Source organism: Berghia stephanieae, chromosome 3 (genome assembly GCF_034508935.2).
Source record: "Berghia stephanieae isolate SIO BIC M18660-M18661 chromosome 3, UCSD_Bste_1.3, whole genome shotgun sequence".
Lineage (NCBI taxonomy): Eukaryota > Metazoa > Mollusca > Gastropoda > Nudibranchia > Aeolidiidae > Berghia > Berghia stephanieae.
Window position 1 is genome coordinate 43,407,087 of NC_088362.1, and position 27,654 is coordinate 43,434,740.

Consider the following 27,654-nt stretch of genomic DNA (forward strand, 5'->3'; position numbering starts at 1 on the left):
TAGCTACCGTAAATGGTTACCAGTGTATTTAAAGTTTTAGAACGCACATTGAATTATCGTGGTTATTTCTTCGGATAAGTAATGCTTTACAGGAAAAAATAAAAGTGCTAAAAACGCACTGTTATGATACATTGCCAGAGTGGTTTTATATCAGGTATTATTTATACGGGTCTTAGCTACCTATATGCCAATTTTCAGGATTTCAACTCCAAAGTGCACGGTTTTAGCCTAATGTTCCCTAATACAATGAATATGAAGAAAATATATATTTTACGCAGTTATTTCCCTTGTTTAATATAGCTGTAATAGGTAAAATATAAGGCCTTAAACCGATACGTTATGATTGATTGTCAGAGTGGCTCTATATCAGATGTTTTTTCTATGTGTCTTAGCAACCTGTATGCAAATGTTCATGCTTTCAACCCGAATTTGCATGGTTTTAGCCTTATTCCCCCTACTACTACTCTATTTATCTCCTTTGTTGGTTTGGGTTGTTGAGTTGTTTATTTTCTATTTCTCGTCTCTCTAGCATTCATTTTAATAATAAATCCAACCCTTGGCAGTCTTTTGCGGGGAAATGTTACCGTTCACTACACGACATATATTTTCTCTTTTTATTCAGTAAACAAAAATGAATATAACTGCTTCAAAAAAGAACAAAGTATCAAACACGGAACGTCGGGCTCAAAACTCTCCTTCAGCCAAAAAAGCAAAAAAAAACAAAAAAAAAAAAAAAAAAAAACTATAAAAACATAAATACATTACAAAAAAAAAAACCAGATCGACGACTAAATATTTCGTACGTCCTCTCTGTTGAAGAGAAATATTGGAATGTTCTTCCGTCCTTAGCTACAGCTGTGGACCACTGCAAGGAGTTCATCCAATCTCGTTCTCTCTTTTTCCACCATCCAGAGCTATGTTATTTTGGACCTTCATTTCTCTCTCTTTCCCTCTATACCAATTTATGTGCACGATTTGATATTCCCAAACATTATCATACTGAGTTGTTTATTTCCATACCCTGTCTACAGATCTTTGCCCGAAAATGGTCAACTTACACAGGAACCGAAAAATCTCACTCTGTCAAGTGGATTGGATTTGGCGGGCAATTCCAAAGTTATCAGCGATTCCACCCGGCACATATTTAATATGTTGTTTCATATTGTGTTAAATTCAATTGTTAGCCTAGCAGGCATCGGGACAAATCTTATTAACCTCATCGTGTTTGTTAGACAAGGAATATGGACAGAGAGGTACTTTCTTCTTCTTTCTTCTCTTCTTTTCTCTTCTCTTCCTTCTTCTTCTTCTTCTCTCTTCTCTTCCTTCTTCTTCTTCTTCTTCTTCTTCTTCTTTCTCTTCTTCTCTTCTTCTTCTCTTCTTTCTCTTCTTCTTCTTCTTTCTTCTTCTTCTTCTTCTTTCTTCTTCTTCTCTTCTCTTCTTCTTCTTCTTCTTCTTTCTTCTTCTTCTTCTTCCTCTTCTTCTTCTTCTTCTTCTTCTTCTTCTTTCTTCCTTCTTCCTCTCTTTTTCTTCTTCTTCTCTTCTTCTTCTTCTTCTTCTTCTTCTTCTTCTTCTTCTTCTTCCTTCTTCTTCTTTCTTCTTCTTCTTCTTTCTCTCTTTTCTTCTTCTTCTCTTCTCTTCTCTTCTTCTTCTTCTTCTTCTTCTTCTTCTTCTTCTCTCTTCTTCTTCTTCTCTCTTCTTCTTTCTTCTTCTTCTCTTCTTCTTCTTCTTCTTCTTCTTCTTCTTCTTCTTCTTCTTCTTCTTCTTCTTCTTCTTCTTCTTCTTCTTCTTCTCTTCTCTCTTCTTCTTCTTCTTCTTCTTCTTCTTCTTCTTCTTCTCTTCTTCTTCTTCTTCTCTTCTTCTTCTTCTTCTTCTCTTCTTCTCTTCTTCTTCTTCTTCTTCTTCTTCTTCTTCTTCTCTTCTTTCTTCTTCTTCTTCTTCTTCTTCTCTTCTTCTTCTTCTTTCTTCTTCTCTTCTTCTTCTTCTCTTCTTCTTCTTTCTTCTTCTTCTTCTTCTTTCTTCTTCTTTCTTCTCTTCTTCTTCTTCTTTCTTCTTCTTTCTTCTTCTTCTTCTTCTTCTTCTTCTTCTTCTTTCTTCTCTCTTCTTTCTTCTTCTTCTTCTTCTTCTTCTTCTTCTTCTTCTTCTTCTTCTTTCTTCTTCTTCTTCTTCTTCTTCTTCTTCTTCTTCTTCTTCTCTTCTTCTTTCTTCTTCTTCTTCTTCTTCTTCTTCTTCTTCTCTTCTTCTTCTTCTTCCTTTCTTCTTCTTCTTCTTCTTCTTCTTCTTCTTCTTCTTCTCTTCTTCTTCTTCTTCTCTTTCTTCTTCTTCTTCTCTTCTTCTTCTCTTCTTCTCTTCTTCTTCTTTCTTCTTCCTTCTTCTTCTTCTTCTTCTTCTTTCTTCTTCTTTTCTTCTTCTTCTTTCTTCTTCTTCTTCTTCTTCTTTTCTTCTTTCTTCTTCTTCTTCTTCTTTCTTCTTCTTCTTTCTTCTTCTTCTCTTCTTCTTCTTCTTCTTCTTCCCCTTCTTCTCTTCTCTTCTTCCTTTCTCTCTTCTTCTTCTCTTTTCTTCTTCTTCTTCTTCTTCTTCTTCTTCTTCTTCTTCTTCTTCTTCTTCTTCTTCTTCTTCTTCTTCTTCTTCTTCTTCTTCTTCTTCTTCTTCTTCTTCTTCTTCTTCTTCTTCTTTCTTCTTCTTCTTCTTCTTCTTCTTCTTCTTCTCTTCTTCTTCTTCTCTTTCTCTCTCTCTTCTTCTCTTCTTCTTCTTCCCTTCTCTTCTCTTCTTCTTCTTCTCTCTCTTCTTCTTTCTTCTTCTTCTTCTTCTCTTCTCTCTTCTTCTCTTTTCTTTCTTCTTCTTTCTATTTTTTTCTCTTTATTATTATTATTATTATTATTATTATTATTATTATTTATTATTATTATTATTATTATTTATTATTATTTATTATTATTGTTATTATTATTATTATTATTATTAGTAGTAGTAGTAGTAGTAGTAGTAGTAGTAGTAGTAGTTAGTAGTAGTAGTAGCAGCAGCAGTAGTAGTAGTAGTAGTAGTAGTAGTAGTAGTAGTAGTAGTAGTAGTAGTAGTAGTAGTAGTAGTAGTAGTAGTAGTAGTAGTAGTATTATTATTATTATAAATATGAGTTTGAATATTAATTTTACTGTAAAAAAACACACCAAGGTTTCGGACACTGTGTCTAGATATGCTCATTTTACAATAATTCAATATTAAAATGGGTAGACGATATTACATTTTTGGACCAGCTGTTTTCTAAAGATAGTATTTTCAGTTTTTCCATTGTTTAATTTCAACTTGTTAATTGTCATCCAGTCTTTAACGGCAATATAAATTGAAATCCAGCAGAAAAAGAGATAATGACAACATTCAGAGGTGCAGTGTACATTGTGAATAAAAAGGCCCTAAGACTGATCCTTATGGAACGCCAAAAGATAAAGGAACTGTATCAGAGACATGTTTGTGATTTATGCTGACAAACTGCCCCCTACCACTCAGATAAGAATAAAACCAATTTAAAACTGTCCCATCAATGCCATATACACATTTTAATCTGGCGAGAAGAATATGTTGGCCAATAATAATAATAATAATGCTGAAAACTTATATAGCGCTATAACTCCGAGACACCAGACTCTAAGCGCTTCAAAGACCGCACTGAAGTCGAGAAGTACAAGAAAAACACGTTTTTTCTTAACCAAGTAATTAACGATATCATTATGTACATGCACAAGTGAACTTTCAGTGCTATGACCTGGTCTGTAGGCATAGTGGAAAAAAAGAATATCATTTATTATGTTATAGATACTCATGATGTTATAGATGTGCAACCACTGTTTCGATAATTTTACACAATAAAGTAAAATTAGACACAGGTCTTAAGTTGGTTTTTGTCGAGAGTCGATTTCTTGAATAATGGACAGACCACGGCAGTTTCCAACTTTCAACATAGTTGGTACCTCCGAAGATAGAAGACTTGTGTTGACGATGATAGTAATGGCAATCACAAGTTCAGAAGTACACGTTTTTCTAGAACATTTCTTTAAAATCGATAAAATGTCTTCCTCAGTAGCTGGCCTGAACGAATCCATAGTTGTAATAATCATTGAAAATTGTAAAAGGGCGATGGTACAAATGAGGTGGTGAATCAATATTAGTGGGACGTGGATGATGATTTGTAGTGGGTTGATTCAAAATGGCAAGCTCTTTTTGGATAGTAGAAATTTTGTTGTTAAAATAAGTAGAAAATGGGTAGCCAATTCTCCCGTGCAGCTATGGGCAGGTTATATTAATATAGAGGAATTAACAAATGGCTTCTGGTCAAGTTTGTTAAATTTTTTAATATAATGCTTTGGGGTTGTCTTTCGTGGACAGTAAGGTATTCGTTACAGTTTGATCTAGCAGAGGTTATGGATTTGTTACGATCATTAAGAATGGATACGTATATTTGGCGGTGAATTTCAAGTTTCGACTATCTGCAGTTTTTCTCCGCACGCCTCAATTTATATTTTTGTCTTATTTCTTCATTGTACCATTGGGTGTTTGGCCGAATGATAACCTTTATAACGTAAAACAAGTTCTGTTGTATCTCCCCACAGTGTGACTGCCAGTTTGGCGGGTCTAGCCGTGGCCGATCTGTGCTGTTTGGTGACAATTCTTTGGCACAACATCAACTTTGCAATTCTGTTGTTACCACCTGAGGGGCTTCCTTGGGATCCTTTAAGGTGAGGAAATTATCGCCATTCTAATCATCATCATCATCATCATCATCATCATCATCATCATCATCATCATCCGCCTCTTCATCATCATCTGCAACAGCAACAGCAGTAGCAGCAGCAGTATCATTATCATTATGACATAAATAATAATAATAATAATAATAATAATAATAATAATCATAATCATCATCATCACCATCATCATCATCATCATCTTCATCATTCCTTCATCATCATTCACACACATGCATCAGCATTCATCAGCATGAAATATATATTATCATATATAACCATCATCATTATGACATCATCATCATCATCATCATCATCATCATCATCATCATCATCATCACCATCATCATCATCATCAATATCAACATCATCATCATCATTATCATGGCAACAACATCGATATCCTCATCGTCATCGTCATCATTACTATCTTCATCGCTATCATTAATTTACTGTCATAAGTGGTGTCAAATGTCTTTAAAGCTTCGACGCTCTAAGCCATGGGGTCCACAAGTCCTTCTCTTTCGGTTTGCGAGATAAGCTATGATAAGAGTATTTAAATACATTAAAATAAAAGTCAGCTAAATCGAAAACTGCTCAAATCAGAAAATGGACTGACCGAAAACAATAATTAGATGCGTAGTTCTCTCTCTCTCTCTCTCTCTCTCTCTCTCTCTCTCTCTCTCTCTCTCTCTCTCTCTCTCTCTCTCTCTCTATCTACTATCTATTATCTTCTTCTATTCTTTTCTATCTCTCTTCCTTCTCTTCTCTTATCTCTTCTCTTCTATCTTCTCTCTACTTTATCTATCTATCCATCTATCTATCTATCTATCTATCTATCTATCTATCTATCTATCTATCTATCTCTATTTATCTATCTTAAGAATAGATATAACGGAAACATAATTGTTTTGCATTTTCTACATGTCATATTTGAAAATATCAAATATCAACAGGCACCGGTGTAAGATAAAGATCTGAACAAGTGTGTATGAAAGGTACCAGACAAAAAGCAAGAAAGAAAAATACAACAAAAAAACATCCCAAAAAAATCTACCTCATATTTTGAAGAGGGGGTGTATTCTTTTCATGTGATATAAGGAAGGCAACAGCAATAATAAACAATTCTAATACTGATGATTGAGTAATATCCCTTGGTTTTATTCAAAGAGAAGCGTTGAACAGAAAAATAATATCAATGAGCAGTCTTGTATTCTTCGTTGATTACTTATCCATGTTTTGTTCCTGTGTAAGCTTATTTTGGATCTAAAATTTTATATAGTTAAATCGAAATGGACCATATGATATGTATTACAATGTTTTAGATCGATGTAATTTCACAAGGATTTTCCATTCCTGTGCCTGTAATATTATTAATTTTATTTCCTGACAGTGTTCTTTACATCACTGGCGGATGGCCTCACGTAATGTTTACAAGGGTGACTTGCTGGATCACGGCCTATGTAGCTCTAGAGAGATGCATGTGTGTGGTCTTCCCGTTCAAGGTAGGCCATTCTTTACCATTAGAGAACAAGAGACTCGGATTAATGTTAATTGACGCGGTTTTACACAGAGTACCATAAAAATTTGGGTTATCAGACTTGCAAATAACTACACGTCGCATTAGCTCATAAGCAGATACAGGTCGATCCCAGACCCGTCCTTTTATTTTCGAGTTGCACTTTTAGCCGGCAGGTGCACCCCCTCTCCCTCCCTCCCATCTCCACCACTTCCACCACCACCCGTACCCCTGCCCCCCCCCCCCCCCCCCCACACACACACACACACAGAGCTGGTCAGAAATACTTTTGAAAGTCTTAGGTTTAATTCTTTTACCTAGTATCTGGGAGTCATTTTACTTGATTGATATGATATAATATGTATGGTAACAGTTTTCTGATAAGAATTTAAAAGATGTTTGGGTGTGCGCGGTAGGGAAGTCGTCTGTGCCCACAGATTCTACCTAACTAGTTAGGTAGAAATCTGTGTCGGCGTTCTAGCAAACGGACGCCCAGCGTTTTAAGAAGTTGACTGATTCTGTTTGTCTGACGACGGTTTTTTTTTTTTTCGTGAGTACAGCAGTCATCATTTTGCAATGGTGATCTTTTTTTTTTCCTTTTAATGAGTCCAAATATAATATTTTCAGTTTGTGGTGGTTGGGGAGGGGGGGGGGGTCAGAAGAAAAAATTAATGACACCTTTTCATTTTGCAGGTGCGACAACTTTTCACATCCTCCAGATCAATTATTGTCATCGCTAGTATTTTCTTTATCCTAATCGCCACCTACATCCCTATATATTACACTCATCGTCTTCAAAACGTGTTTAATCCAATCACAAATGTCACAAAACTTATTCTGGTTTTCACATCCAACAAAAACGAGGTGGAAAATATTTGTCATTACGTAAATGACGTCATTTTGCCGACTTTCTCACTGTCCATCGTCATGGTGTGCACTCGTTTAACCATCTCACATTTAAATGCATCGACGAAATGGAGAAAGAAGAATGCAAATTCAGGATATGTCAACTCCGAGGCCGGTACAGAATTGGGGGTGAAGGTTCAAGGTGACACAAGCATACACACTGATTCTAATTCGACCAAACAGGTCATTGCCTCTGGTAAAACAAGAACCTCAACCGCAGCGACGTCTACCAAAGAGACAAGAATTGTGAAGATGATAACTTTGATATGTATCATATTTATCATCTGTAACTCTCCGTGTATCATCATTATCTATCTTCGATTCATCGTACCGGAAATTGCCAACATGGGACGCTACCACAACCTGTTCCATGTCATTTACGCATTTGATTTCTTTATGGAGTCTTTTAATTCCAGCATTAACATTGTTGTCTATTATAAAATGAGCACTAAATACAGACAGGAATTTAATCGTTTGTTTGGTATAAAAGATGATAAGGACTGATATTATTATAACATAACATAACATAACACTGTTGAAGGCTTAAATGAGGATTGTATCCTTTAGATTCCTTTGATATGAAAAATACAAAGTGGTTTATCAAGAATTTCATCAACGAATCATTAAACTAATGAGAAAGAAAACATTACTTGCCATATTGAAAAATTTGATAATCCAACTCTCAATGCTTCAAGACTTTATTGACTGTCTTTTGAATACAGAACACCAAATCGTATTATATTCAAGAATGGGTCGAACTTAAGTGACTTAAATATAAACAAGAAAACATATTTATCAAGATTGACAACATTTCTATAAACAATCCCCATAGTCTTGTTAGCTTGGTTAATACAGGTATCTTTATGGACATCAAAGTTTAGAGATCGATCAAAAAAATAACACCAAGATCCTTTTCAAATCCAATGGAAGACAAATCAAATGCTCTAGAGAGCTCTTTCAAAGCTTAAATGAAAAGTTATCAGAGAATTGAATTCTAATAGCCAACAAATATATTGTTGGAGAGGTTGCGTCATTTGATATAGAATTCATATGATTTGAATACAATAGAAATCAAATGAGAGAGCACGAATCCAACCTTCGCTCACATGAAGGAGGAAATTATAAATTCCTATTTTTGTTTTTGACTTTTAAAAAAAGTGATAAGTTGCTACATCTTGCATTTTATGAGACTTCAATATATCATTTAAACATTATTGTTGTTTTGTTTTGTTTTGTTTTTTTGTTGTTTTTTTTTTTTTTTTTTTTTTTTTTTTGTTGTTGTTTTTGGGGTCTTTTTTTTTGGGGGGGGGGATTTTAAAAATGTTTATTTGTTATTTGTTTTTTTGTTTTTGTTTTTGTTGTTGTTTTGTTTTGTTTTTTGTTTTTGTTTTTTTTTTTTTGTTTTTTGTTTTTTTTTTGTTTGTTTTTTGTTGTTATTTTTGGGTGGGGGGGGGGGAGGGCAGGCTCATTTGTTTTTAATTAGTTATGATGAATGATGACCGTAGTGATGTCGAGAACAAAAAGGCCCGTGTTCTGCGGGGTATCTGTAGCAAGTTAGTAAATTGCTTGCTACCCCTTAAGATGGTTAGCAACCATCGATGTCATATAGTCTGATGTAGCAACAGAACCACTTAGGCTATCACTATTGAGTGGGGGAAATATTTTTGCCTAGAGAACATGGGGTCGATGCAGTCTCTTTGATATGAGACGAGTGCTTTGCCACAGAGACATCGGGACAACCAGCTCACAATGAAATGCAATGACACAACATTATTTGTCATAGGGTTAATAAAAGGAGAAAAAAATAATGTTAACCCCATTACATATTAGTATCTATGTCGAAGTGAAAATAAAAACAATGGTATTCTAGGTGCCGTATTGTAATTATTGATTTTTTGATACTATTTACTTTATCTTTAATTATGATATGCTCATCAGTGGTGTTTTAATGCGTACAATAATAATAATAATAATAATATAATAATAATAAATAATAATTTAATAATAATAATAATATAATAAATAATAATTAATTAATTATTATTATTATTATTATTATTATTATTATTATCATCATCATTATTATTATTATTATTATATTATTATTATTATTATTATTATTATTATTATTATTATTATTATTTATTATTATTATTATTATTATTATTATTATATTATTAATCTATTTATTTATTTTTATTATTGTAATCATTATTATTATTATTATTATCATCATCATCATCATCATCATCATCGTCATTATTATTGGTGATGGCGGTGTTGTTGACCCCAGCCTACGTGCACTGGCTAATAAGTAGTGTATTACACTTTGAGCCCAGCCAAGTCAACGTTCCTTCAACTCTCGGAATACGATTAACCGTAACTGCTCGTACTGTCAAGAATACACCGGCCTTTATTCTCGTGGCTCTAATGTCAACAGTCAACAGAAGGGACTTTCATTCAGTCGATTCGGTCCATTTGTTTTTCTTGTCCCATCAACGCATTCTTGGATTCTTGTCGTTTAATTACTGGACGGAATCGTAACTTTATCAGTAAGTTAATATGACTATTTATTTTGATAGAAGAGACATCGTCATGGGCTAATAATCACAATATGATGTAAGATACCCTCATTCTCAATTCTGAACTGAGAAGAAACCGTCATTTCGTCTTCGTATTCATAAAATGACTCGAATTCGAATCTGTGGCGAGATGCCTGAGGCCTTCCAAAAGCTCCTCGTGCTAAGGGTAACAACCCAAATATTCCCCCAACTAACCCTAAGAAAAAATAAAACCTACTACCTTCAACTAACCCTAGGAATAGGAAAACGAAGTGGCAATTTGGACTCGAGTCGAGTCTGAATAGTCTCCCGTGTCTGTTCGGACTCCAATGTACGTGCACACATACAGAGGGGAGAAGGACACAGTGTCGTCAGCAGGCAGAGAGTGGAACTGATAAAGATATAGAAAAGATATAGAAAAAGAGTTCAGAAGAAATTCTGTTCGGCTGCAACTATTCGGACTCTGAATAATCTCCCGTGGCTATTCGGACTCAAATTCCAATGCGCTTGTGCAATCAACAGATTATTCGGACTCGGTCTGAATAGTCTCCCGTGGCAGTATAGATTTGTTTGTTTGTTTTTGTAACATTTATTTTAATTAGTGATAATCACATAAAATGAATGCAAATCAAAATTACGATATTGGTAACTTTCAACTGGTAGTCTAAATCCGATTTATTTGATGAGAAATTCCAGATAGAAATAAAAAGTTAAAACTCTTCAAAAGTAACAAAATTCAGTCAAAATAACTGTGGTATAAATGAAAAGTTTTCTAACAACATAACACGATGTACAAATAAAATCAGGCCAAAAAGTAAATGATTTTAAAATGACACATTCTGATAGTGTGGACAGAGAACAATCCTTCTACAGTTCAAAGTAGAGGTATGAGCTGAGTCAGTTTGATGTGGGAAAACATAATTTCTTCTGAACTCTTTTTCTACTTTTTTATCACTTCCACCATAATACTGTTCACATTGTGTTGTCCTCTTTTCTGTATATGCACGCACATTGGAGTTTGAGTCCGAATAGCCACGTTAGACTATTCAGACTTGAGTCCGAATTGCCATTTCGATTCTGTTTTGCCCATATCACATTGACTCAGCTCATATCCCTACTTTGGACTGTAAAAGGATTGTTATCTGTCTCACACTCTCAGAATATGTAATTTTTAAAATTTATTTATTTTTTTCCTGATTGTATTTGGGAATCATGTTATGTTGTTAGTAAAGCTTTCCATTTATACCACAGTTACTTTTGACTTTTGTTACTTTTGAAGAGTTTTAGCTCTTTTCTTTTAGTTTCTATCTGGACTTCCAATTGATCCATGATTTTGTCTTTGTCGTCAAATAAAGCGGGTTTAGACTACTGCTGTTGTTTTTTAAAACACAGTATATGCAATGTTAATCAAATAGCACATACTGTGTTCTTTAATAATACGGCAGACTACCTGTTGATAGTTACTTACATCGTAAATTTGATTTGCATTAATTGTAAGTAATTATCAATAATTAAAAAAAAAAAATTTTAAACAAACAAAAACTATACTGCCATGAGATTATTCAGACTAGGTCTGAATAATCTGTTGGTTGCACATGGGCATTGGAATTTGAGTCCGAATAGCCACGGGAGACTATTCAGACTCATCTGAATAGCCACAGCCATAGGAAAACAAACACCCTAGCACCTTAACTAAGACTTATGACTGACCCTAATAGATAATAAATCCCCCGACCTGGAGCTAACCCTACTATAGAAAAAAAAAAACAGGCCTGTTTTCAATACTTCACAAAACAAAATGGTGGCGGAAAACCAAAACAATGGTCGTATTAGGAAAGTTTTTACTTTTACTAATCTATCAAAGTTTGTTCTAGATTTATTTAAATGCTACTATATATTTACAAATTGAATAAATAAACACATGACAAAAGATCCACTGTGAAAATAGAAATTGAAAGAAATGCTGGCATGAGGAGCTTTCGGAAGGCCTCCCCCTTTATTTCTCATTGTGAACACAGTGTCACATCTATTCCCAACGGGCATGGTCATAGTTCAAATGTTCTTTTCCATTGAACACGAATATGGGAACACACTATTACTTTCTGTAGATATTACTATGATGCCGCTGTGTACGCCTATAGTTTGGGAGCTCTTTCATTCCACTGCTGATCTAATTAAATAAAGACCCTGGTGATTGTAGACACAAAATTTATAAAACATTAATTCAAGGGGTTCATCATAGTTTAGTAATTCTATAACCTTTGCTTAACACCGCACCCCCCCCCCCCCTTCCTACCTATCTCTCTCTCTCTCTCTTTCTTTCCCTCTCTCTCTCTCTCTCTCTCTCTCTCTCTCTCTCTCTCTCTCTCTCTCTCTCTCTCTCTCTCTCTCTCTCTCTCTCTCTCTCTCTCTCTCTCTCTCTCTCTCTCTCTGATTTCTGGGCTGGTGGATTCTACACTACACCAGTCTACAACCTCGTTATTACTCCTATCTTCCTATCATTTGTCTTTTCTATGCTCTGTTACTTTGTATCCTAGTTCTGAAATTAGGCCATTTGGTTTCATCTGGATCCTATCTGGAGTCTTTTATTTAGAGGGAAAGAGGGAAACCGTCAGATGATAATTTTTTTTTGTTTGTAAATCATCTATCTTTCATTTCTTTTGTCATTGTTTTGCTCTTAGATGTTTTTTTTTAATGTAACAATTTGAATATATCCCTAAGATCCTGAAGCAATATCATTGTGGGACTTTAAGATGGTTTGATATAAGCGACAGGGATATGTTGCTCTTGAACCTACTTCTAATCTCTTCTGAAATTGTCCCCTTTGTTTTATTTCATTTTTTCTTAGGTGCATGTCAGCTCAATCTAAATCTACCATTAGGCTGCGACTATTCGGACTTTAGTCTGAATAGTCTCCTGTGGCTATTCGGACTCAAATACCACTGCACATGTGCTATCAACTAGTTATTCAGTATAATAATCTCCTGTGGCAGTATAGTTTGTTTTTTGGGGGGTTTTTTTGTGTGCATGTTTTTGTTTCAATTTATTTTGATTTATTGACAAGTACATGAAATTGTGATGCAAATGAAAATAATGAGTTGATCAGTACACATCGGAAACTAACAAAAATGGTATGGTCACTATTAACAGAAATCTAACCCCGCTTTATTTGCTGAGAAAGACAAAATCGTTGATCAATTAGAAGTCTAATTATAAATTAGAAAGAAAAGAGTAAAAACCCTTCAAAAGGAGAAAAGTCCAAGGACAAAACAATACATATTCTGATAGTGTTTTGACAAGCTACAATCCTTCTACAGTCATAAGATGGGGTATCAGCTGAGGCAGTCTGATATGGGCAAAACAGAATTTCTTCTGCTTCTATCAGTTCCACCTTTTGCCCACTGCCCCTTCCCCTTGTGGTTGCACACGCACATTGGTCCAATGGAGTTTGAGTCTGAATAATCACGGGAGACTATTCTTTTGTCACGGCTAAGATTAAGAATGTGGGAAAGGGTCAAAGACATATGTGACCCATCGTGTCAAACTGGTATTACCTGTCGATGAACTGGATGATTAAAACTCGACTCTAAAGTCAATTATAAAGACATTGGGGATTAAATGTACTGTCAGACCTCACGGGCCCTTGTCCATTACCTGAGCCTTGTGTCATCTCTACGTAGATGATGTCTTGGCATTCAACAATGTTTTGTTCATTTGTTTTATGAATAAAGAATTGTCATTCGTGTCACAGTTGAGTGTGGTCTTTGGGACTGTATTTGACTTACTGGCTGACTTAAGGCCTTTCGCTTCCTAATCATCCAATCGGGATGCCTTGGCTGCCTCCATCTGTCCACCTTGTACATGATTTTTTTTTAATGTTTAAAAGAATTTGGAGCTTTTATATAGCGCAATATCCACTCTAAACATGCTCAAAGCGCTTTACAAGGGGTCCCTAGTCAACAGAAATATGTACTTTATATGTAGAATGAGACATTATGCCTGTTAGGCAATATTACATTTTATTTTTGGACAAAAATAAAGCTGTTAACGGCGAGGTACTCATTTTACATCTGAATGCGGTGAGAGAATGTAAGGAAAGAACTTTTTTCCAAGGACTCAACTATTCACTGCTTGAGACTCGAACCCTGGACCTTCGGATCTGAGGCGCGTGTCATACCACTAGACCACATAGCCACAAAAAGAGAAAAAAAATGTCTGACTGACAGCTGGATGTCATACACAGTAGTCAGCCTTGAACAGGTGTCAGTGATCATAGGTCTGACTGCTTATGTTTTATTTCAGCACTTGAGGAAAGTGTTTTTCAAATTCAAAGCAGTAAAATAACATACTTTAGGTCATTTTAACTTCAGCAACGTTGTTCATCATTTGCCTCGTACGTGCTGACATAATACAAGATTGAGTTGCTTGGTCAGATATTTCAGATGCCAAAACCTTAGCTTTTTTTTTTTTTTTTCTTTGGCCGTTAAAACTCCTTTCCAATTGACTTATACAAGCAACATATTACCCATATAGCTTATATGTCGTAATTATTTATTTTTTTTGAGGGTTGAAAAATCCAAAAAAGAAATATTTCAAGAAATAACCACAATTGTAAAATTTACTCAGCAGTCAATTTTCCTCATCTTCAGAAAAAACTGAAGAAGCCACAAAATACCCTGAAGTTGTCAAACTGGGGGATTTTATTAATTTGTTTCTATTTGATGTTTAGAAATAACATTTATGTAGCTTCATACTCTTGCAAGGAGACAAAAATAAATCAGAGTCATTGCTCCTACTATATTATGTACAGGAATTATTTATGGTATATGAGATAAGGTACATATTTAGCATATCTTTTTATGGAGCCATGTATTTGCATAGTAAGAGAGAAAGAGATGATGAGAGAGAGAGAGAGAGAGAGAGAGAGAGAGAGAGAGAGAGAGAGATTTATTGTGTAATTAAATCTAGACAGGGGGTCTACATAATATATGTAGTTAATCTCGTACATGCCAACGTGAAAGATTTAAGCGCTTTACAGGGTTACAGTCCGTTATCTCTCTTTTTTCTTTTTTTTAAAAATATTTTGTGAGGGAGTGGGGGGGTGATTTTTCCCCCTTCTAAATCATTCCGCTTTGATTTTACGTAATAATTTGGCTGAGATTCTTTTAGGTAGTCTCAGGGTAAGTACATACAGGTTGCTCTTGATCATCTAATCTTTGGGTTTTTTTAATACCGAGTCCATTTGTCTTACTGGAGATCATGTTAGCCCACCATAATAATATAGAGATGCTTTTTTTTCACCTATCCTGTCATATTCTGTTGTGGAGAAGCTGAGATGACCATATAATTTCGCAATGGCGTAAAAACTTTTATACAAGGCTCCTTTTTGGGGGTCTAATTTCACTTGAAGCGGCGACTATCACTAGTTGCGTCAGATAATAATCGTTCGGATTTCCTTACATACTAAGATTATCCAGTCCTATTATCTTACATTATTATTATTATTATTATTATTATTATTATTATTATTATTATTATTATTATTATTATTATTATTATTATTATTATTATTATTATTATTATTATTATTATTATCTATTATATTATTATTATTATTATTATTATTATTATTATTATTATTATTATTATTATTATTATTATTATTATTATTAATTAGTATTATTATTATTATTATTATTATTATTATTATTATTATTATTGAAGGTTGTCAAACTTAGACTGGCTACCCAATCTTTGCACTGTATGTCAGGTGGACAATGTGAATGGCAGAAAAACAAATTAAAACGGAAAATATAAACCCAGCTGAAAGCGGATTTGACTTGAACCAGTTGTCATCAAGCGCTCTGTAGATCGACCCCTCCTCCCACCCCCCCCCACACACACACACACACACACACACACACACACACCACACATAACTTACACATATATCCACATACCTTCTCTAATGGGTTGTCAATGTCTTAAAGAGGTCCTGTCATTTTGGAACTTTATGATCAATTTCCCACCATTGAAGGTCAGAAAAAAAAAGTCTCAGGTTTGCAGGTGGGAGGGTCATCTTGACCGATAGCTGGCCAGAATTATTTTTTCTTTTGTTCATGTGTAATGTCAGTGCCGTAAGCCATTAATTTGTGGAGGGTGATCGCTTTTTTTATTCCTGCTCATGTTAATGATATATTTCCACACTGTATAATATCAAATCTCTCTCTCCCTCTCTCTCTCTCTCTCTCTCTCTCTCTCTCTCTCTCTCTCTCTCTCTCTCTCTCTCTCTCTCTCTCTCTCTCTCTAAATTGTGAGTATTTGTGGAATGATATATGATATAACTTTAGCTTATATTGAGCTTTTTTATATAGCGCACTATCCACTAAACGTGCTCAAAGCGCTTTACAAGGAGTCCCTGGCCAACATCAACACTTAGCATGTAGGACGGGACATGACGCCTACTAGGCGATATTACAGTTTTTTTCGGACAGAAACAAGAGCGATATTACATTTTTTTCCGGACAGATACAACTCTGTTAACGACCGGGTGCTCATTGTACACTTGAGTACGGTGAGAGAATGTGAGTAAAGAGCCTTTTCCAAGGACTCAACTATTCTCCGAGCGAGGCTGGAAACCAGGACCTTCCGATCCGAAAGCGAGTGTCATACCACAAGACCACATAGCCTCATATATAGTGCAATTTCACTAAACGTGCTCAAAGGGTACCCTAGCAAGCAGCAACGCTTAACGTGTAGGACGAGCAACACTTAGCGTGTAAGATGAGCGCCTGATACTGACCAAAAATGACGCCAAGTCTTTTGCCACAAAAGGAAACAAATCGTGAGTTGTATTCAATAGTTCAACCAATGAAATATTTGTTTCCATGAGCTCTACTACTACTAACGACAACTCACTAGGTGGTGCAAAAACCAAATAATGACGTCAAACTGCCAGTCCTTTTGGATTTCAGTATCAGGCTATAACATAACGATGGCTACGACGAGACATGGCGCCTAATAGTCTTCAACAGTCGTACTGTCACTTCCTTCCTAATGACGTATGGTAACTTAGTCACACTGGCTCTAAACTATCGGAACAATGGCTGACGCCGTATGAAATATTTCCCCGGCGAACTTAAACGCGTATCCAGAGGTAAAAAACCCCATCAATTTGATCATGTATTGACTTTTACACATTCTGATCACAAGGCATATGAAAAGGGAATGAAAAGTTCTAGCCAGCATGAAGAATAAAAAGTAATGATTTTCTTTGTTTAGAACCAAGATGGCCGCCGTTGCCGGGCGCGTGACATCAGACTATTGAATCCAATTGTGACGACAGAGACAACAATGTTAACGGTCAGGTACTCATTTTACGCACGAGTTTGTTTAGAGAATGTGGGTAAAGAGCGTTTTCCAATGACCCAATTTTGCATCGCTCAGAGCGGGATTCGAACTTGGGACTTAGTCCTACGGCTTGTGTCATACCACAATAATAATACCAATAGCTGTTTACCATTTCATTTCGTGCCTCTGCGTATGTTATAATTAAGTACATTCCATGTCCTGACTAAATGAGTGTTGTCGAACACTTGAAGACCATAATATTTTACTGTAACTACGTACGTGGCACAATTGTAAAGCTATCTAGCGCCTGCTCCAAATTAGAAATGCTTTACTTTAGAGAGAGCAAAGAACGTTGTTGATAACTTCGAACTCCGAGGAATGTTTTGTATTCAATCGACACTCGCATACAATTTCTATAATATTATTGTATTGATGATAGTAGCTAATACTAAATTATAAAGGTGGTTAAATAACTACGTATTTCTCTAGTAGCAATAAGTAAGTATGTTATACTTACACTATAATAATATTGTTGAAGAGACCGTATTAGTATTTAAATTTTATTAACCCTTCAACAGCGAGACTGATTTTATTTCCGAATGAAATCTCTATCACTATCATGTCTTATCATAATCATTGGTCAAAAGATCATTAAACATTCAGTCATGCGAGATATTAAATACATAACAGTGTTAAAGTTAAAGAAATGTTCATTATTATTATTATTATTATTATTATTATTATTATTATTATTATTATTATTATTATTATTATTATTATTATTATTATTATTATTATATTATTATTATTATTATTGTATATTATTATTATTATTATTATTATTATTATTGTTATTATTATTATTATTATTATTATTATTATTATTATTATTATTATTATTATTATTATTATTATTATATATTTTAAAATATCTTTTTATTTATGTTTTTTAGCATATATCCAAACCAATGTAAAATTAGTACTTAGATAAGAACAACTTTTCAACTTGTTTATCATAAAATAAACATCATAGACAAGTTTATATGTCAATCATAGTCATAGTACGTACTATACTATAAGGCAATGCGTTCTCTTCTAATAGCCGTTTATCGTTTCATTGTGGGTCTCTGTGTCTGTTGTAATTAAGTGCATTCCATGTTCTGAGCGCTGTGGAACACTTAAAGAACATAATATTTTACTATAATACGTACACAGATCAAGCGGCTCTCACCAAGAGAGCAGTATCAGCGGAGATCCTCACCTCGGGTTTCTAATGTTGCGTTTTGCGTTCCAAATAGACACCCAAGTCGAATCCCTTTTGCCAATCTCCTGGTAAGCTCTAATCTGCCGTTGTCTAAAAAAAGCAAACAAAACAAAATAAATAAACAAACACGTAGATCTATTTCAAATTTCGGATCGATTGAAATGACCCGTCATCTTGGTAAAAACTCTCAAACCTGGGACCTTGTGAAGTCTCGGGTTTCAGAGTTTTTGCCAAGATGAGGGTCATTTTAATCGACCGATTCTTGAAGGACGAGTTTTCTGGCCAAAATTTTAGATATACAGGCTTTAAATATGTGTTTGATTTGGTTGTTTTGTTTTTTGTTGTTGTTTTTTTTTCGTTTGTTGTTGTATTTTTTGTTTTTTGTTGTTGTTTTTTGTTTGTTTTTTTTTGTTTTTTGTTTTTTGGGGGGGGGGGGATTGCGGGTTTTTTTCCTTTTTTTTTTTTGGTTGGTTGGTGTTGTTTTTGTTTTTTTTCTTGTTTTTTAAAATTGTTTGTGTTTGTTTGTTTGTCTTGGTTTGTTTGGTTTTTTTTTTTGTTTTGTTTGTTTTGTTTATTTTTGTTGTTGTTTTTTTTTTTTTGTTTTTTTTTAGAGTACGTCAGTAATGTGAAACCAATTCCCCGCATGTAAAGGTTTAAGCACTACCCAACATCAGAGTATTCTGTTCCCTCGATACTCTTAAGAGTTACTAGGACCTGCATTATACCATTCAAGATATGAATAGCCCATTTCCCTTTGTACCAAGTATTATATGGATTAATGAGATCAAACTTTTGGTCAGCTACTCGGTGGGAAGATTGCAATTAAGGTAAACACAACCCCCCCCCCCCCTCTCTCTCTCTCTCTCTCTCTCTCTCTCTCTCTCTCTCTCTCTCTCTCTCTCTCTCTCTCTCTCCTTCGATCGTTATTCTTTGTTTATCTCTCTTTCTCCTATCTATCTATCTATCTATCTATCTATCTATCTATCTATCTATCTATCTATCTGTCTGTCTGTCTGTCTGTCTATCTATCTATCTATCAATTCATCTCTTAGTACTTCTAAATATTGATTTCGAGCTATGTCTTTCTATTGATCTTTCTGACCATCTATTTATCTATCTATCTTTCTGTCTATCTATCTGTTGATCTATCTATCTGCCTATTGATTTATTTGTTAATCTATCTTCTATCTTTCAATCTATCTTTTGATCTATCTGTCCATCTATCTACCGATATATATACATATATATATATATATATATATATATATATATTTATGTGTGTGTGTGTGTGTCTATCTATCTATTGTTCTGTCTGGCCATCTATTTATCAATCTATCCATCTTTCTATCTATTTATCTATCTGCCTATTAATTTACCTGACCATTTATCTATCTATCTATCTATCTATCTATCTATATATATATATATATATATATATTATATATATATATATATATTATATATATATATATATATATTATATTGTATATATTGATCCATCTATCTTTATATCCATCTTTTGTTCTATCTGTCCATCTATCTATCGATCTATATATCTGTCTATCTATCTATCTATCTATCTATCTATCCGTTTATATCTATCTATTTATCCATCTATCTCTCTATTTATCTATCCGTTTATATCTATCTATCTACATATATATCTATTGTACTATTTGTCCGTCTGTCTATGTATATATCTATCTAATGTTCTATTTGGATTAGCAACACCGTTGTGTCGAAAATCCAGAACAAGCAAGTCAAAAATGTATTGACTTCCTGAAGTATATAGAGTATACTAAAAATAAAAAAGGGAGATGGGGTGGAGGGGGAATCTGCTTTTGGGAGTCTCATCCTGCTTTGTGAAAGTGAAAATGTATATTAACTCTCCTTTTCAGCCATTTTAAAGTTTGACTGAAAAGCCCTGCTGATCCAACACAACAATTGAATTTTAAAACTCAAGCAATACGTATCTTTGTCTGTGTGTGTGTGTGTGTGTGTGTGTGTGTGTGTGTGTGTTAGGTTGTGTTGTTGTTGTTGTTGTGTGTATGTGTGTATTTGAGAGGCGGTTGGGTAGACTGATCCCTTTGCGTGTGAAGCGAGTGCTCTACCAAATGATTTTTTTGGGACTCCCGCATAGATCATAGTGACATCTGGCAAATTAGCTGTAGAATTGTGCAATTTTTTAAATAGATTATAGCATACTGGTTATCTTCAATTCTCCTAAGAGAGTGACACAGCACAGGTTTTTTCGGATTCCGTTCCTCGTGTGTTGGTTTCAATTAGCGATGACATGTTCTTAGTGTCAAATTTTAAATATTGCTTCGCTTTTTTAGTGACGAGACTGAATGTCTTTCAAACTGCAACTTGTCACCTCAGATATCTGGCTATATCTATATAGTTGACTGTTTTCCCACAAAGCGAGAGAGAGAGAAAGAGAGAGAGAGAGGGGGGGGGGGGGGGGAAAAAGAGCAGTAGTAGCTTCATTTGATTGAATGAATGCCGAGTCACTTCGCTTTGACTGTTCTTTTGGTGGAAATATCAAGACATGACGGCATGGTATTACAATAAAATTAAATTTCTTACGTTAAAGGTTTATCTAGAAAAACTTTTTAATACTTCATTTTCATTTTCTTTACAGCAATATTGAATCAACAGAGTACGGTACTAATTGAATCTATCAAAGATCTATTCCCTCATATTATTTTGCAAATATTTCGAGGACAGCAACCATGAGTGAAAGGAAAAAAGTGAGGTCAACAACCAGTTCCACGTCCAGTGACGATTTCATATTGTCCCGAGTCCACAACCCACATTTGCGTCACATTCTTACGCCAACCAGCCTCCGACACCTTGCAAGGGAGTGGCTCCGAGAGGATACGCCTGGGTTCGACTACGCCGGCTTCGTTGTCGGGGAGAAAGAAGAAACGGCTGTCTTATTGATGAAGGAAGCTGGGGTATTCGCTGGATGTCCGTTTGTGGATGCTATTTTCAGAGAATTGGAATGTTCCGTGGAGTGGCATATAGAGGAAGGGGATTATGTGGAGCCTATAAAGACAATAGCTACAATCACGGGAAAAATCAGGCATTTGTTACTCGGTGAAAGAGTCGCCTTGAATTGTATAACGCGGGCTAGTGGTATAGCCACTGCCGCTAGGAGAATGGCAGATATAGCAAAGACTTCCGGTTGGAAAGGGGAAGTCGCGGGAACAAGAAAGACCACCCCTGGATTCCGTCTGGTGGAGAAGTATGCCTTGTTGGTCGGTGGTGTATCTACGCATCGGTACGACCTGTCTTCCATGATAATGCTCAAAGACAATCATATTTGGACAGCTGGCAGTATCAAACAAGTAAGTGGTTTGTGCCGTTTTGTTTTATAACACTCGTTTTTGTGACCCATGGGACCCAAGTTCGAGTCCTGCTGTATACGCACGATGTCGAGTCCTTGGAAAAGACTCTTTACTCAATTATATCAGCATATTCAGGTGCAAAATGAGTACCTGGCTGCTAAGAGTGTTATTTGTGTCCATACAAAAAGTGCAATAGCTCCTAACATGTGACATTTATAAAAAATATTTTATGTTATTATATTTATTTAAGTCACTTGGAGAATACAGATTTGCGCACTTATAAAGGTCAAACATTACTTTTGGCTTTATAAGTATCAAAACATGAGAGCTCGGCCATTTTATCAGAGTAAAGAAGTTTATTGCAATTCACAACCTTATGCCATATCTTTTATCTTCTTTTAAAGAGGATTTTTATGAATTGTATGTGATCTCCTCTTAGTTGCTTAAGTATAAGCAGCGAGTATCATTGGTGTAAGTTAGTATCAAATATATATTCCGTTTGTCTCAATACATGACTTGGTTTGACATCTGCCTATGGAGAGAATACAACGACAAAAAAAGAACATCCACAGCACTAAGGGAACGCTTCTGGAAATTAAAAGACAGCATCACGAGCCACAACATGACAAGTGGCATCATAACAAAAACAAAACAAAATCTACTATCAAAAAAAAAAAAATGCAACTTATGAAATATCTATTCTATATATTATAATATATTATATATATATATATATATATATATATATATATATATATATATATATATTATATATATATATGTATATATAATATATTTATAATATTATATATATATATATATATATATATATAAACATTCATCTTTAGGCAGTGAAGGACGCACGAGTGGTGGGAGGGTTTTCTACCAAGATTGAGGTGGAGTGCAGAAGTCTGGAGGAAGCAGTAGAGGCAGCCGAGGCTGGTTGTGAGATCGTAATGCTAGACAACTTCTCTCCTGAGGTTTGTTGCAAATATTTTGTACTTGTGTTACAGTTTATGAAAGGTGTTCTTGGACAGGTTTAATGATAATAATTTTTAAAAAATAAAATAAAATAAATTTCCCTTATTCATTTCTCTAGGATCTGTTCCAAGGGAAGACTGAAATAACCCAGGCGTCAGCCGCAGTGCAGCGCCGCAAATTGATCTAGGCCGAGGTGACTTGCTCAAGGCCACACAGCGCAGCGGCCGGTGATCGAACCCGGTACCTTTCGGGTACGAAGTAAAGACCGTACCGCTGAGCCACGCTGCCAATAACGGGAACTCACTCAAGAACGAATAGCTCAGGATATTGATGAGCTTTGATTAGCATTCCTGATCACCTAAAAAAATTGTTTTCAATAGCGTGAAACAGATATTAGCAGATGCTTGCTACCCTTTGGATATGACTTTAGTATACTGCTAAGTACCTTTCACCAGATCTAGCATACCCAGCTACCCAATCACTACTCATTGGGGAGGGGGGAGGGTCAGTAAAAAATCTTGATTTTATCTGATATATATCTCTTGCTCCTTTGCGCGTGAAGCGAAAATTCTACCAACTTATAGTGAAACATGGTGAAGGGGAAAGGGTGATTATTGCATTACTTTGATTTAATGACGCCTCCTCACCCCCCAAGTTCAAACTCATGTGTGAACTCCCACGATGAAACGATTTGGGAAAGGTTTTTCACACAAATTTTATCTCCATCCTGTCAAGACAAACGTAAAATTTGGAGGTTACTCTAGTGTCAAATTAACATCGTTGTGGTCCAATACCTTATAAAGACTGTATGTGTCATCTTTTATGATAATTTGTTTTTGTGGGGGTTTTTTTATTTTGGGGGGGGGGGTTGTTTGTTTGTTCGGTTGTTTTGTTTTTTTTTTGGGGGGGGGGCGGTTGTCCATTAGGAGTTTAAAACATATTTGAAATTTTGTATCTTATTGCTAAAATCATTAAATAAATGTCAAACAGATAATACAGTACAGTGGAATCCACATAAAGTCAACGCGTTGAAAGCCAACATCTGCTTAAAGTCAACATCTTTTGTTGGTCCCAAGTTTTCTGATCTGTATCCGAGTATGTTCCATTGGATGCAAATGGATAAAGTCAACATTGCTTAAACTTAAAGTCAACCAATCTTTCAGTTTCGGCATTGTTGGTTTTATCAGGATTCCACTGTATTTCTGAAATATTTGTCATCAATCAATTCTTGGTCTGGATAAACCAGCCAGAGAGTTTATTGTCAAAATAATCAGAGCAAGGTCCCAGATTTGAGAGTTTTCGCCAAGATTAGGGTCATTTAAATCAATGGATATTTATTTGATGGACGAGTTTTCTGGCCAAATTTTTAAATACGTGTTTTATCAGAGTATGGCCGTTAACAGACTAAATAAGCTATATTCGCTCCCAATCCCAAGCAGTGATGAAAGAATTCGGTTTGACTTGTGTTTTGTTTTGTTTTGTTTTGTTTTTTTGTTTTTTCTCTTTTAATTATGGCAATGAAATATATTTTTATTATTAGAATTTGATAAGAATTCGGTTTGACTTGTGGTTTTTTTTTGGTTTTTTTTTAATTATGGCAATGAAATAGATTTTCATGATCAGATTTAGATCAGCTAGACTTAACGTCTTTACCAGATGTAGAGGACTTGGCCATATATACAGTGGAATCCTGATAAAGCCAACTCCGCCAGACCAGAAAAATTGTTTGACTTTAAGCAAGGTTGACTTTATCCATTATCAACGGAACACAAATAAAGAACAGAAAATTTAGGACCAACAGAAGGTGTTGACTTAAGGCAGAAGTTGACTTTAAGAGTGTTGACTTTATGCGGATTCCACTGTATCATGAATAACGTCATTAGTCTCATCACCATCTTTTCATGTTGCCGTCTAATGGGGCAACTTTGTGTTGCTCTTTTTGTTTTAGATAATGAGAAAATATTTCATTTTGTAGCAGTTTTTGCCCTTGAAAAGAGATTAAGTCTTTCCTTTTTGCCTACTTGCAATACGTCTGGGGTGGAGAGAGAGAGAGAGAGAGAGAGAGAGAGAGAGAGAGAGAGAGAGAGAGAGAGAGAGAGAGACCAGCATTAAGATTGACAATACTTACCACAGTTATCATTTGAAACAAAGTTACCCATTTTGAGTTTTCTGCTTTTTGTTATTTCAATTTCAGTCTGTGGGCAAAGTGGCTAAGGAATTAAAGTCTCAGTTTCCTCCCCTGATAGTAGAGGTAAGCGGAGGAATCACTGAGGAGAATCTAGCCCGTTACTGCATTGAAAACGTGGACGTCATATCCCTGGGCAAGCTGACACAGGGTTACAAGACCATCGATTTGTCCATGAAGATAAAGAAGACAGGAAAAGATCCCACCAATCCAACTGTCAACTTATGATATTGATAGACTTTTTTCAATCTATTTTTCAACGTTGTAGAGACGGAGTTTGATTTTACTTAATCAGACATCAAACATCTTATCCTATGTGGCCCACTGTCTCAAGATGGTAATAAGTCAGGAAGAACTAGGTGGTGGAAATATATTGAAATATTAAAGTTATACGTAGCCACAAATATAAAACATATGGTTAACTCACTCAACCTTAACTCTCTACTTCCATTACATGCTGTCCACTCTCACAAGAGAGTGACCTAGAAAAAAAATATGCTCAGTAAAATTGGTCTGACTCGACTATAAATCATTTAGAAATTAAAAACAGTAGCATTGGAAATATACATATAATCAAGAAAAGGAAAAAATGATGGGGTAAAAGTAATAGCATGATGGTCGGTGTTGGGCTGAGTGAGTTAATTTATCTTCGTTATGATAGAGAATAAATAATATTTATTGTATTGTGATAAAAAAATCTAGTTCTATTTCTCATCATTTATTTCAAAATTCACTTTTTGTGGTCCGATTCATCCTGGCAAAAAAGCGTTTTGAGACGGTGGGTCACATATTCGAATCCCAAGTTGCATCGATGCCGTTGCTCTGTTGGTGAAAACAAGTTAGAATTGTAACCAGGTGGATAGTGGGAGAATTGTAATTTTAAAAGATGCTTTGAGGGAGTGTCAAAGGATTGAAAATGATGCCAATATATCAAATGTTTAAGGATAATGTTTTTCCTATTTTCTAATAAATTATAGATTTCATTGGCCCTGGGTTTGTTTGCTTCAGTGACCTTTTTAAACAGTAAATATTTACCTTATTGTCTATTTGCAATATGTGTTTAATTATTATTATTATAATATTATTATTATGTAAAATCCCATGTTCTTATTTTGGGAATATGGCTGTTTTAAGCTATGCAATGTTGTATTAATTTTCCGTTTAGGATAATGCAATTATTAAATGTGCAAAAGTTTTGTTTTTTTTTACAAGAAATTGGAAGACAGAATTACTCATAATTATATACAATTTTCATGTGTAAGTGAATCATCCTCATTCAGAATTTCTCATCTTTTTGGTTTTTTTACGAACACGAATATTGCTGTTGCCTTTGGTGTTGATATATTTGGGATTGGTTTGTGTTTTGTTTTTGTTTTTTTTTTGGGGGGGGGGTTCGTTTTTTTTTTGTTTCTTTCTTTTTTTCGTAATAAAAGAAAATGAGAATTTGCTGGGAGTCTTGGAGTTAAGCAAACATTATTTTCAAATCAAAATCAGTTTCCCTGTGGACAGCGTTGTAAAACAGTTATTTTTTCCTTTATGTATTAGTAATTTAGAGGCTAGCGGGAAATACTGATAATGCGATGCGAATAGACCAATACTAGTCAAGTAGTCTTTTCAACTTATATCACCTAACCACTCCCACACATTCTCTTGTATCCACCGATTCATTCATCCTTTCCATGTGGCTTTGTATCCTTGACCTGGAATAAGACACTGTGGGTTCACTTGGGCCATGCTTTTGAGTCTTTTGTCGAAGAAAACAGTCAGATGAAGTTATTTTTGTCATATAAGTGAAAGTGCATTCATGTTTCCTTTCAAATCATCTTCAATGCCACTACTATAGTAAAACTCGTCCCTTTGTCTTAATTTTTCCGAGGTTCTTGATAGTTTGTTCTCAATCTATTCTATCATCCGAATTTTGACTGGTGCTGAAATAACCTTACAGTGTCACACTTATGTAAAATAGCAACAATAGCATTTATGAGATGTAGATTGTGAATAAACAGCCACAAAATAAACTATCTTCAAAATAAATAATAATCTATCATTAAGTAACAACAACGTCAAGGAAATTTAGCCCTGATGTATAACAAAAATTAATTACATTGATCATAAAACGGGGGAAGTCCACATTGCAGTTGAACTCCTATCATATTCAAGCCATTGTCTTCAACTCCTTTTTGTCTCATCCATTTCTTAATCTGTTGGTCTAATCAATGCTGATTTCGGTCCATGATCTGTAAAGGTATTTGTTCTTGCCATTGCAAGACTGGGATCATAAGCTGAGATGAAAACGGTTTTAAAATAACGAGTTTTTTTCTTCGAAGATGTTATTTTTATAGTTTTAATCACAATTGTTATTGATGTGTAATTATGGATATTGTTAGCTTTTAAGCGGATCTTATGCAAGTGGTAGTCTGCCATATTTTTCCTTCCGTGCTTGTTAGTGCAAAAGAACTTTTATAAAGTACAAACAAAAAGACAAAATAGCACTCTCCTTTCATAACAAGATCATGAGTTTAAATCGTAAGTTGGAATAGTTGATACAAATTAAACCGGCAATATAGAAAGACAATCTGGGGTTAAACCTGTTGACAAATATTGTACAGCAATTTGCATGTTTTATTGGTCACACCAAAGATTATCTCCTTTATGTTTTTTTGAATTGTACTGCAATATTTATTAGAATTTATTATCAAATTCATATTAAATATTTGACTGAACCAGATAAAATCTTTTGTTTTGTTTTTTGTTTGTTTGGGGGTTTTTGTTTTGTTTTTATTGTTATTTAAGATTTATAAT

The 27,654-nt window shown here is 34.7% G+C and overlaps 2 protein-coding genes across 3 annotated transcripts in view; both read left to right on the plus strand.

The window, feature by feature from the left end:
* LOC144967785 (uncharacterized) overlaps window positions 1–8,375 on the plus strand; it is a 14,455-nt gene extending 6,080 nt beyond the window's left edge. For both annotated transcript variants that reach the window (XM_078905425.1, XM_078905424.1), the window contains exons 3-6: window positions 1,032–1,253; window positions 4,602–4,727; window positions 6,130–6,241; window positions 6,949–8,375. In XM_078905425.1, the coding sequence (XP_078761551.1) occupies window positions 1,032–1,253; window positions 4,602–4,727; window positions 6,130–6,241; window positions 6,949–7,665 (1,177 nt within the window). In that variant the 3' untranslated portion in view covers window positions 7,666–8,375. The remainder of the gene's footprint in view (window positions 1–1,031; window positions 1,254–4,601; window positions 4,728–6,129; window positions 6,242–6,948) is intronic.
* A 1,201-nt stretch (window positions 8,376–9,576) lies between these two features.
* LOC144967786 (nicotinate-nucleotide pyrophosphorylase [carboxylating]-like) lies at window positions 9,577–27,585 on the plus strand. The gene is made up of 4 exons (XM_078905426.1): window positions 9,577–9,713; window positions 20,978–21,686; window positions 22,535–22,666; window positions 24,862–27,585. The coding sequence occupies exons 2-4, from the start codon at window positions 21,069–21,071 to the stop codon at window positions 25,078–25,080; spliced, it is 969 nt and encodes a 322-aa protein (XP_078761552.1). The 5' UTR covers window positions 9,577–9,713; window positions 20,978–21,068; the 3' UTR covers window positions 25,081–27,585.
* Window positions 27,586–27,654: the final 69 nt, after the last annotated feature.